Source organism: Manihot esculenta, chromosome 16 (genome assembly GCF_001659605.2).
Source record: "Manihot esculenta cultivar AM560-2 chromosome 16, M.esculenta_v8, whole genome shotgun sequence".
NCBI classification, from domain to species: Eukaryota; Viridiplantae; Streptophyta; class Magnoliopsida; order Malpighiales; family Euphorbiaceae; genus Manihot; species Manihot esculenta.
The window spans coordinates 2,202,014-2,214,802 of NC_035176.2; the positions used below are offsets into that span (position 1 = coordinate 2,202,014).

Here is a 12,789-nt window from a genome sequence, read left to right on the forward strand (position 1 = left end):
GCTGTAATTTTCTGCAGTATTGCTGAAGATGAGATGATGAGATGCTGGTTTGGATGCTGCCCTTATATAGCTGGAGAATCCCAATTCCAATTTGATTAGGGTTTTGGAATCTCAATTTAATTTGGCTTGTGGTTCCTCTTTTGATGTTGAATTTAATTGCAACTGGAATTCCTTAAGTGAGAAACTCTTTCGTGGCTCTTGGAATTGTTTTGGTAGTGATTGAGTTGGATTTAGACTTCTGAAAACTCAAAATTCGATTTCCTGAACAATTTCCCGCTCTGCTGTATTTTCTGCTGTCATTGTGATCGGGGCAGTGATTTGGGCAAATCACTGGTCCAATCACTTTTTGCAAGTCTGTGCTATCTCTGCTAGTGATTGGGCAGTTTCTGCGAGTGATTTGGGCAAATCATTGGTCCAATCACTTTTGCTGTCATTTTCTGTACTTTTTCTCCAACTTTTCAATTTCTTCCTTTTCTACAAAACCATAACAAAAACACAATTTAAGCTAGAAAAATGTGTAAATAAACAGTAAATAATATATTAAAAACATGATTAAATTATGCTTGATCAAATACCCCCACACCTAGCTTTTTGCTTGTCCTCAAGCAAATAATAACTTAGCTAATCAAGCCCCCCTTTTCTTTTGATCCTAAATACCACTTAATCAGCCCCCCTAGACTCCTAAATACCACTTAATCAGCTCCCCATAGACTCCTAAACTGAAGTATCACAGTATATAGTACATGCACCAAGGTCATCCTCTCCTTTCCTTGTTTCCCTTCACCTACCATGGTCAAGAGAAAGGTTTATGGCTCAATCATGCTTATTCCTTTATGTTAGTTTTAATGCAACCCCTAGGAGTGACTTGCCCCTTTTTTTCTCTCTTTCTTTTTATTTTTATTTTTATTTTCAGCAGCACTTATTCTTATCCTTGCCTGAAAAAGTCACTAACCTTTTTACGCGATTGTGTACATGGGTGATACACCCCCGGTTACTCAGTTAGTCACTTGTTCAAGTGGCTACTAGCTCTGTTCATAATCTAGACCATTGAAACTTATTTGCTTGAAAAAAATCACTGCCCTTTTTACGCGATTGTGTACATGGGTGATACACCCCCGGTTACTCAGTCAGTCACTTCTCCAAGTGGCTATTAGGCTCAGTTCATAGTCTTAGACCATTGGAACAGGTTTATGATTTGTGCTTTGCACTGGTTTTTCATAATAGTTTGGGCAAATCAGCTCATAGGGAGTTATACTAACTTTTTGTTTGCATGTATTTGCATTTTTATTTCCCTTGACCATAGCAAATTTAAGGATTCAGTTCAAGAGAAAAAACTCCCTAAGTGAAGGTAACATACTGTGAATGATTCAATTTAGGCTTAAAGGGGTGGCAAATCAATGGGGTCATGAGATAAGGAAGCTCTTTTAACCTTGTTATCTATGTTGAGTAGAGCAATTAGCTAAGACAAAATTCTGTGTGAGTGTGCAAGAAGTGTGAAAAAAAAAATATGGTGTGTGCAAAAAGGGATAAGAACAATGCAAAAAGAAACAAAAAGAAACAAATAGAAAAAAAAAGAAACAAAAAGAAACAAATAGAAAAAAAAAAGATGATGGAATCAACGCAAATCAATGCAAAAATAACCTAACAATACCCCCACACCTATGACAAACATTGTCCTCAATGTGTAAGCATATATATAAAAAATTAAGAAGAAAAGGGAAAAAGACTTCCTGGCCTGTGGGTGATTTGGCCAGTGATTTGGGCAAATCACTGGTCAAATCACTGTTTGTCACGGTGCTGGGCAGAAAATGGTCTACCAACAGGTCCAGCAGGTGCTCCATGTGCTGCATCATGTCTCTGATTCTGGTGAGATGAGCCTCCACCGAATGGTCTTGAGGTGCCTTTTATGTCCTCCAAGGTCCACCCAATTGCTTTTTTGTGCTTCTTTAACACATCAAGGAGCTTTTCTTCTTCCTCTTGGCTGAACTGGTTGGAAATAATTACTGGAAGTGTATTTCCAGCCTCCAAGTATGCATATTTGAGGTGGCTGGGCAAGGGCTTCAGATCTGGTGCTTTCTCTGTTTGCTGGTTTTCTGTCTGCTTGCTGTCTGATTTGCCCAGTGATTTGGGCAAATCACTGGTCAAATCACTTCCTGTTAAGTCTGTCTGCTCACTGATTTGGGCAGATTGTCTGGGTGATTTGGGCAGATCGCTGGGCAAATCACCTGTAATCAGCTGTGAACAGTACTCCATCTGGTCTGTCTTGGTGTTGTTGTCCACTTCTTCTCTCCTGCAAAGACCTTCATAAAGTAAGTTTTCTTGATCAAAATAAAAAATTTCTTGACTTAAATCATCAATTATATCAAGGCCATAAACAGGAGAAACATCATTGGGGAATTTCATGGCATCATAAACATTAAATTTTATAATTTCCCCTTCAAACTCCATGGTCAATGTGCCATCATGCACATCAATTTTTGTTCTTGCTGTGCTCAAGAATGGTCTCCCAAGTAAGATATCAGAGGTGGTGTTGCTCTTATCTTCCTTCATGTCAATGACATAAAAATCAGCTGGGAAGACTAGTTGGTCCACTTGCACTAACACATCTTCAAGCACTCCTTTAGGGTAGACAATGGATCGGTCAGCCAATTGGATCACAATGCTGGTGCCCTTGAGTGTACCTGCATTCAACAAGTTAAAAATGGAAAGGGGCATGACATTGATTGAAGCCCCAAGGTCGCACATGGCCTTCTTTATTCCCACATTGCCTATTTTGCATGAAATCGCGAACATTCCTCTGTCCTTGCATTTGGTGGGAAGTTTCCTTTGAATGACAGCTGAGACACACTCCCCCACACTTACCTTTTCATGTTCAGCAAGTTTCCTCCGGTTAGTGCATAGTTCTTTGAGAAACTTGGCATACCTTGGAATTTGCTTGATAGCATCAAGTAGGGGAATGTTGATTTCCACCTTGTGAAATGTTTCAAGTATTTCTTTCTCCTCTTTTTCTTTTTGGGACCTTGCAAATCTCTTTGGAAAGGGAGGAGGTACCTTGAATTTATCTGCCGGTTGCTGTTTCTGCCCTTGACTGGGTTCTGCCTGATCTGGTGATTTGGGCAAATCGTTTGGTGATTTGGGCAAATCACTGCTCTGATCACTTTCTGGCAGATTTTCCTCCATGGCCTGTTTTTGCAATTTTTCAACCCCATTGTCTTGCAACTCTTTTCCACTCCTCAATGTGATGGCGCTAACATTTTGTCTTGGATTTATCTCAGTTTGGCAGGGTAGCTTCCCTTGAGACTCAAATTTGCTCATTGAAGTGGCCATTTGGCTCACTTGTTTCTCAAGACTTTGCACAGTATTTGCTAAATTCTTCACAATCTCTTCAAGAGGTGCATTGGGGTTCTGAGGTGCAGCTTGAGCTTGATTCCTTTGCTGGTAGCTTGGATATTGATTTCCCCTTGCACAGCTGAAATTTGGATGGTCCCTCCAACCTGGATTATATTGCAGATCTCTTTGGTAGTCATGGTAGTGGTCTGTCCTAGCATAGCCATAGCTCAGATTGTCTCCCCAACCTGTATTGTATGTGTCAAGGCAGGGATTATGTCTTGGCTGTCCATAGAATCCTTCAAATGCATGTGCTTGTTGAAGTTGTTGAACTTGTCGAGCTTGACCATAATTTCTCACAATAGAGGTTAGTTCAGAAATTTGAGAAGAGAGAAAAGACATACTTACCGTAGCCATGCTTGTAAGGTCTTGGCAGTGTGTTCAATTTCTGGATCGTAAAGAAGAGTTTCTTTACTATCAGCCCTGGTCATAAAAGGAAAATACGTTAGTTTAAATCAATTCCCCGGCAACGGCGCCAATTTTTGATAAGCGGTTGTCAAAACCGTAAAAAATAAACCTATTAGACAATCAACAATAAACTTGTAGATAGTGGCAATAGGGTCGAACCACAGGGAATTGACACCAAAGATTTTCCTAATAATGACTAGGTAAATAGCAAGTAAATAAAAGAGGGGGGTTTTGATTTGATGATTAAAATTAAATAGCAAAAGAAAGCAATAATTTAAAGTTTGAGTAAATCAATAAGAGAAAAGCTTCTAGTTGAAGTATGGATCTTTTTCAGATTGTTTAGAATTGATCATTGATTCTTTAATACTCCTATTTATCTTAATAAATTAGTTTAGGATGTGGAAGACGCTTCTCACAATCCAAATTCCTCCTTAGTTCTAGTTTGATTAGGAAACGTTCGCTAATCAAACACTAGTTAATAAGTTGCCAAGGAACGCCCTTGGGGCCTTTGGCATCGAACAACTGTTGATTGCATTAAGACTTAGAGAAACCCAATTCTATCCTTGCCAACCACATGGTCAAGTTTAGATTATGCAATTTGATTAAATGTGTATTTGAACAACCTAAGCAATTACGGACCTAAATCATTCAAACAATATTACTTAAGCAATTTAAAAGCAATGGACCCTTATTGATTCTAAAAGCAAAGTAATAAATATGGAAAGCTCAAATTGCATAAATATTGATAATAAATAGAAGTTTAACAATGGAGATTTAAATCTCCCAATTCATCACAAAATCTGAAATTCACCAACTTCAACTAGAAAAGGATGGAATTTAGCCACTCACGGTGGACAAAATCTCAAAAGAAAGAAAAGAAAAGAAAGGAAAGAAAGCTGCTGTAATTTTCTGCAGTATTGCTGAAGATGAGATGATGAGATGCTGGTTTGGATGCTGCCCTTATATAGCTGGAGAATCCTAATTCCAATTTGATTAGGGTTTTGGAATCTCAATTTAATTTGGCTTGTGATTCCTCTTTTGATGTTGAATTTAATTGCAACTGGAATTCCTTAAGTGAGAAACTCTTTCGTGGCTCTTGGAATTGTTTTGGTAGTGATTGAGTTGGATTTGGACTTCTGAAAATTCAAAATTCGGTTTCCTGAACAATTTCCCGCTCTGCTGTATTTTCTGCTGTCATTGTGATCGGGGCAGTGATTTGGGCAAATCACTGGTCCAATCACTTTCTGCAAGTCTGTGCTATCTCTGCTAGTGATCTGGGCAGTTTTTGCGAGTGATTTGGGCAAATCACTGGTCCAATCACTTTTGCTGTCATTTTCTGCACTTTTTCTCCAACTTTTCAATTTCTTCCTTTTCTACAAAACCATAACAAAAACACAATTTAAGCTAGAAAAATGTGTAAATAAACAGTAAATAATATATTAAAAACATAGTTAAATTATGCTTGATCAACCACTAATTTTTAGTGAGGAAAAATAAGATCGGCGGTGGTACCCAACCTAGAGGGAGGAGAAAAACAAAGTTCAAAGAATAAAAGAAAATGAAATTAAACTAAAAAAAAATGGAGGAACACCAACAACAAAAAGCTCTATCGGCAAAAACACAAATTCCTCTTTCCTATTTGTGTTCAAATGAAAATGAGATATTCTTCCATAACAACCTCATATCCAAATCCAAAATTTAAAATTAAATAAAACTATTAAAAAAGCACAGATAAAAGAGTGGCCGAAATGAAGTAACCCATCATAGGAGTCGTCCTCTCCCACTCCTCTCTCTTTCTCTCAATTTTTTTTTTTTATTTTATTTTAACGCTAAGATCATTTCAATTTCCCATGAAAAATAATAGATAATAAATAATAATAATGATAATAATTTTATTCAAAAAAGTTATAGAAACACCTTTAAATAAAATAAAGAGTTCCAATCAGAAGATTCCAGCACAAATCCTACGTTGGCATAAAATTGTCCTTATCAGCTCATCCGGATTCCTTTCTCACGAAATGGACACGTGGCTCCCACTCACTGGATCCGATCAAGCCCGCAACCCCACAGCTCACAGTTTCCTTTTGAGTTTCCGCCGAAACGTGGCCGTCACGGCAGATTCAGGATCTTTCCTAAGACCACGGCTTCACACCCCTAGAGATGGTCTGATTCAGAATTAACCCGAAATCAATTCCATCAAAAAAATATATAAAACGAAGGCTCCCAACAAAAAAAATCTTCGCAGTTACATTGCCATTCTCATTATCCGGGCGTTGAAGAAATTGGGTTTATGAGCTTTAGATACATGAGCAGGGTGGTATTTCAGGAAGGGATGCGAGTGGTTCAGGGCATGAAAGATCAGGCATCGAGGTCTGATTCAAGTAGTATCAAGTCTTTGAGAGATTCTGCTGCTTGTTCTTCATCTTCGAAGCAGGCCTTGCGTTTCTCTGCTGCTACGAAGGCTTCCGAGAAGCTCAGGCAAGCTGAGGAGTCTCTCAGGACTATTATGTACTTGAGCTGCTGGGTTGCTAATTAGTAAAATCATCAGCACTTCTATTCGCCGAGAAGAAGCTCTTAGGGGATTATGTGTAATTTATGTTTATGAATCTTAATTTATTGCTTTGACAGAGATTTGTAAATTGTAATTGTCCTTTCTCTAAGTGTATATATTAGATTAAATATTTGATCCAATCTTTCCTTCTCTTGTTTTTCTCCTCTTCTCTAGCTACAGCTTCTTCCTGTTTCACTCTTTTTTTTCCTCTTTTCACCACTTTTTTCCCTTAATTTCTTCATTAATAGTTTTTTTTTTCTTCTAAAAAAGACAATAGATGTAAGCTCCATAGAACTAGAATGAGGGTGATGCAAATTTCACCTTAGACTACATTGAAATTAAACCTGTGGCTAAGTCTCACTTAAAGCAATTGGTAACGACATATATATCGATTTTCAAAATAATGGTATCAATTCCCTCGCTCTAGATTGAAATCATTTGATAGGGCCTCTGTGAAGCGAGGGGACGACAAGCTATTCATGCGTTGACAACAACTTCTATTCAAACGTTGCTATTTCTTGATTTTGAATTAATTTGGATGTTGTGTTATTTAGAGTTTCCATTGTTGAATTTATGTGAATCAAATAGTATTTTCATTAATGATATTATACAATAATCGTTTAAAATAAATTATGAATTGTTTATAAGATAGAGTCATGTAACAAAAGTTTAATGAGCCGACACTCGATTTTACTTGTGATAAGAAAGACTTGAATACCGTAATACCAAATTCTTTATAAAGACTTGCCCTCTCCTAAATAAGTCGAATCTTCATATAAAACTATCGTTAGCAGGAAACAATCCAGCAGATACTCATTATGCCTGTAATCGCAAGATCTCCGATCACTTAGTCGGTGGGATCTCTTGTCAATTAATTGGTCATCCTACCGGATTTTCAAGAGATACAATAAGCTACTAATCACAGAGACCAATATATGAAATTCTTATACAACTACTCTTAAATTCTAAACAATTTCTTATATTCGTCTCATTCTTCAGTTTGTTGACTTAAGCGTCGGAATGACTGTCGTAATCTCACATCCTCTTTCTTGTAGGATTGACCAATCACAGTACAGCTCTATTTCAGTCATATCATTTTGTTATGTTATCGGAAAATCTATTGAAATCCCTCTGATTTATTTGAATTAAAATCGGTCTCTTATCCCGTTCTCTTAAAAAGAAATCTCTATTTTCTCTTTCTCGAAATGGCCGACAATTCACGGGCTGCTGCTAAAGTTGCTACCAATGAGAGTGCTATCATTTTTTCCACTCCCGGCAATGGACAAAACACACCTTCTATAGTCAATGAAGCAGATCTTGCAGGCTACTCTCGAGCAATATAAAACTTGAGGGGAGGCCTCATTCATAGCTCCTACGGAAAGGGAGAAAACATATACCCCAAGGACTCGGACAGAGGCAATCCAGACGAGGTCCAAAGGGAAGGCTGAGTTCAAGCAAGAGGAGTCATCAGATAATACTCTGAAAAACGTCGACTGGAAGCTAGTATAGGATGTTCAAAGGTACCAGGAGGAGCAGGAAGAGGACTACGGCATGGATGATGCCTCGCCTCTTTTAAAAGCAATCCTAGCAGAGACTTTTCCTGCTAGGTTCAAACTCCCGAGTTTGAACAAATATAATAGGACAACAGATCCCATGAGTCACTTGGTAATCTTTAGAATGACCCTGCAGCTTCAGAATGTCAACGATTTCGTGTTGTGTCGAGTGTTTTCGTCAACTCTCCCAGGTTTAGTTCAGAAATGGCATCAATATCTGAGCTCAGGTAGAGAAATTAAATCATGAGATGGCATGCAAAGCATTGAAGAAAGGAAAACACAATGTCAAGTTTATGGATTTCCTAATCAAGAACCCAGGCACTACGTATTAACAGTTAATAGTATGCAATTCTTACATAACTACTTTTCAGTTCTAAGAAATTTTTTATATTCGCTCTATTCTTCAATTTACTGACTTAACCGCATTGGTTACTAATTTGAATTATATAAAATTGAGATATGAAAGACGTAAAATATGTGTTTTATGTGGATACCAGAGGGAGGGGAAAGGTTGAAAGAGACAAAGATGCAAAATTAGAAATAAGGTGAGAGAGTTAGAGAAATTAGGAAAAATTATTCTAACCTATTTGATATACCGGATCCACATGGGTTGGATTATTTGAGGCACTTCTGCTTATTATTTAATTTTTGAAAAAAGTTATTATTTAATTTTTATGATATGAAAAAATTTATTAATCAGTTATTTTATTTTTAAAAATATATTAAAATAATTAAAATATTTTAAATATTTTATTAATTTTAATTATTAAATATTTTACTATTTAATTCTTATAATTTTAAAACTTTCATTACTTAGTCTTAAATTTTTAAAATTTTTAAAAAATTTACTAATTACTTTGAGATAGAAGATATTTTATATTTATTATAATATTTAATGGATAAAATTAACCTAAAAATTAATTATTAATTTTTTTAAAATATTAAAAATATTTTAATATATTTTTTAAAATAAAAAATTAATTAATAAATTTTATCTTACTCGCTACACAAGAGGTGAGGGAGAATGACTTGTATATTAAATGGTAAATAACTATAAATTCCTGTATTTGTCAAAATTAAATATTTAGTTTTCATTTTTAAATCACTTAATTAAAATGTGACGATGCTTTATAAAATCAAATGCTTTTGTTCCATAATTTTTATTTTTATTTTTTTAAAATTATTATTTACTTTTTTTTACTATTATAAAATATATATAAATGGACTATTATAATTTTATTTTATTTTTTAAAAAAAATCTCAAAATATCTTTTATTATTTAATAAAAATTTAATATTTTTAAAATGGATATATTCAAAAGTTAATAAAAAATTATTTTTTTAATGTACGTAAAAATATAAATGGAAGGAGTAATAAACAACTATCAATTCTTTGTATTTGTCAAAATTAACTATTTAATTTTTTTAAATCCCTTAATTAAAATATTTTTATATTTTATAAAATTAAACTTTTCATTTATTAATTAAATAATATAATTAATTTGTTTTAACGTTAGGCAAAGAAATTAAATAATATAAATAATAAAATAAATAAATAATATATATATAATTAAAATTACATGCACTAAACAATATAAATACTTAATACTAAAATAAATTGAGTATTTTTTTAGAGAAAATAAAAGATTTTAATGTCATAAAATATATAATCATTTTAATCTAGTGATTTATAAATATAAACTAATTTAGAGAAAATATAAGAAACTTATAATTAATTAACCCAATATTAAAATGAAATTGAGTTATTTTTTTATAATAAATATAAAGAATGGAATTGAATAATCTCCCAAGTGAAGAGCAGTTAATATAAATTACTTGGTATTTTTATGTAAGGTATATAGATAATTCAAGTTTTATTCTGCATCTCTACACCACATAAAGCTAGTCCTAGACGACGGATAAGCCTGCTATGGTCTGCTCTTCTTGCATCCTCAACAATCTTTAGCTCCACCTAGGATTTCTCCTCAAGTCCTGTCTGAGAGCTAAAAGAATTATGATTTCATTCAAATTTTACAATACCCACCATTCGCCATCTCTCCTCAACTCCTCCAAGCTCCACAAAGAGAGAACAAAACAACCCATTTTTCATCCTAACATGGGAATCCATAGAAGAAAACTCACAGTGAGAAGATGCAGTGGACAAGAGCCAGAGAAAAAGAAGACGGAGAGGCGAAGTTTCTTGAGTCTTGAAGAAGCTGGTCTTGTTGAACTTTCTGGGTTAAGCACTCATGAGCGATTTCTGTGCCGTTTAACGGTATCATTCTCTCTCTCTCCCTCTTAATCTCTGTTCATGAAAATTCAAATTTATACAATGAGAAATACTAGCAAAAGTTTTATATTGAAATCTGTGTATGCATGTTCAGATATCATCATTGAACCTTCTGAGAGTTATCTCAGAGGAAGAAGGGTATGCAATTGAGGAGCTCAATGCTGGGAAGGTATGTGATTGGTTTGTGAAGGATAAGGTGAAAAGAGAGCAGAATATGGAATCTGCTGTCCTTCAGTGGGATGATTCTGAGTTCAAATTTTGAGCTTCTGTGATTCTCTTTATTGTTAATCAACAAAGAAGGCACAAAAAAAAAAAAAAAAAACAAAGTGTGTCTTCTTGTGAGATTACAGAAATTTCAATGAAGTTTTGGTTGTAATCACTTCCATACTTGAGTTTTCTCTCCATTGATCCTGAAACTTTTTAAAAATGCCTCTCTTGTTGGGAAAATCTCAACCTTATCCCCATTTACTTTGCATAATGTTTTATGAAATTAGGAGAATAGGAACTCGAAGCTGCCAGTAATATTGCTTTTAGCCGATTTGATCAAACCAAGCTGTGCTTTGTATTTATGCTCTCTACATTACATGTCATTATCAATGTTATGGTAAGAGTGTGTAACCATTACAAATCCCATGCCTGAATAAGAACAGAGCCTGCTACCAAGTTAAAAGATAAATGGCTGCCCCCTCCACCTGGTATTCATTCTACTAAGTTAAAGCCAAGACTTGGGTTGTTGGGGCTGAGAGTTAAATAAATATTTATTATATTAAGCTTTATTCTTTGGTAGACAATTGACCAGTCATTGCTAAACTAAAAAAATATTGAGAGTAGTCTTTACGCAAAGTACGGATATTGGAACAAATTTGAAGTTGATGAAGCCTAATCTCAAAAGGTTTTTTTTTCTTTGGAATCTTCTAAATAATTCATGGATGCAATATCTAACTATACAATACTCAATTTCATGCCTCAACATATTTAATTTAGTGGTAAGTTCATTTGAGTAAATCTGAGAGATCTCAGATTTTATTTCTCTAATTTTCGATTCTCGTTTCAAAAAAAAAAAAAATTTTATCTTTATATTTATTTAAAAGATTTACTTTAATCTATTATTAATGTTTATCGAAATTAATTAAAAAATTAATTTAAACTTAATTTATCTCAACATCAAAAAGGAAATTGATTTTCTTATTTTTAAATTTAATTAAGATATTTAATTTAAAATAAAGAAATTGGCCTTCTAATTTATGATCTAAATCAATAAATTAGTAAAGTTAAATCAATAATTTTGATTTCACACTAAAATTTTAAATTAATTAAATAACTTATAGTTTCCTATATTTTTCTTTTAAAATTTATAATTCAATTTATATTAAAATAATATTTTATAATATTACACTGTTAATAAATAGCGATAATTTTTTAACGCTATAAAAATTATTAATATTATAAAATATATATATATATATATATATCATATACTTTCACTCATTTTTAATTCAGAATTTATAATTTAATTTATTTTATAATATAATTTATTTTATTAATAGTCTTGATGACATATATTTACTAGTGAAACTATATTAGGAATATTATTTTGATATAAATTAAATTATAAATTTTATTATAAAAAATATAAAATTTAAGATATTTTTTATATTTTTATTTAAATCAGTATTATCTAACGTGTGTTTGGCACATTCTTATACTCATTTCATCATTCTCAAATATAATATAAAATTATATTGTAAAATACTTAAATATTTATATTTTTATTATAAATATTATAATACATATTTTATAATTTAATTTTATAATAAAATATTAAAATTATAATATTATATATTAATATAATTAATTCAATCAATCTCTAATTTATTATTATTATTATTATTATTATTATTATTATTATTATTATTATTATTATATATATATATAAATCAATTTGTAACAATAAAATTTAGAACAATATAAAATAAAAAATATTTCAAATATAATATAAATTATATTATAAAAAATAACAAAGATGATAATATATATTTTATAATTTAATTCTATAACAAAGTATTAAAATTATAATGTTATAATAATATATATGAAAATTTTAATTATATAATTAACTCAATAAATATCTAATTTATTACTTATATGTATATAATAATTTCTAATAATGAAATTTATAAAAATATAAATTAAATAGAGAAAATTAATTATATTTCTATCCAACTCCAAAAAAAAAATAACAAAATGAAGTTTTTTTTTATATCACGTAGCGATATATAATAATTTTTTTAAAAAAAATATTTTCAATTATAAAAATTATTTTTTAAATTTATTTTTTAAAGTATTATGATCCGTCCATTTTAAAAAATTCATTTTTTTAAAGGCATTTATATATAAGAGTAGTATAAATATAAAAAAATTATCGATATAAAAATAATAGTAGAATCATTTAATTTTAAAATGAAATTGATCTAATATTATCTATATATTATAAATATTATAATTAATAAATATCATTATATTTTACTATTAATTTTAAATTGAAAATTTTACATAATAGTAAATTTATTTATTATTCTTTTGAAAGATTTTGAAAATAAT

At 31.8% G+C, this 12,789-nt stretch overlaps 1 protein-coding gene across 1 annotated transcript; it reads left to right on the forward strand.

The window, feature by feature from the left end:
- Positions 1–9,799: 9,799 nt before the first annotated feature.
- On the forward strand, positions 9,800–10,491 carry LOC110604061. Its single transcript, XM_021742124.2, has 2 exons — positions 9,800–10,173; positions 10,283–10,491. The coding sequence occupies exons 1-2, from the start codon at positions 9,913–9,915 to the stop codon at positions 10,448–10,450; spliced, it is 429 nt and encodes a 142-aa protein (XP_021597816.1). The 5' UTR covers positions 9,800–9,912; the 3' UTR covers positions 10,451–10,491.
- The last annotated feature ends 2,298 nt before the right edge of the window (positions 10,492–12,789 follow it).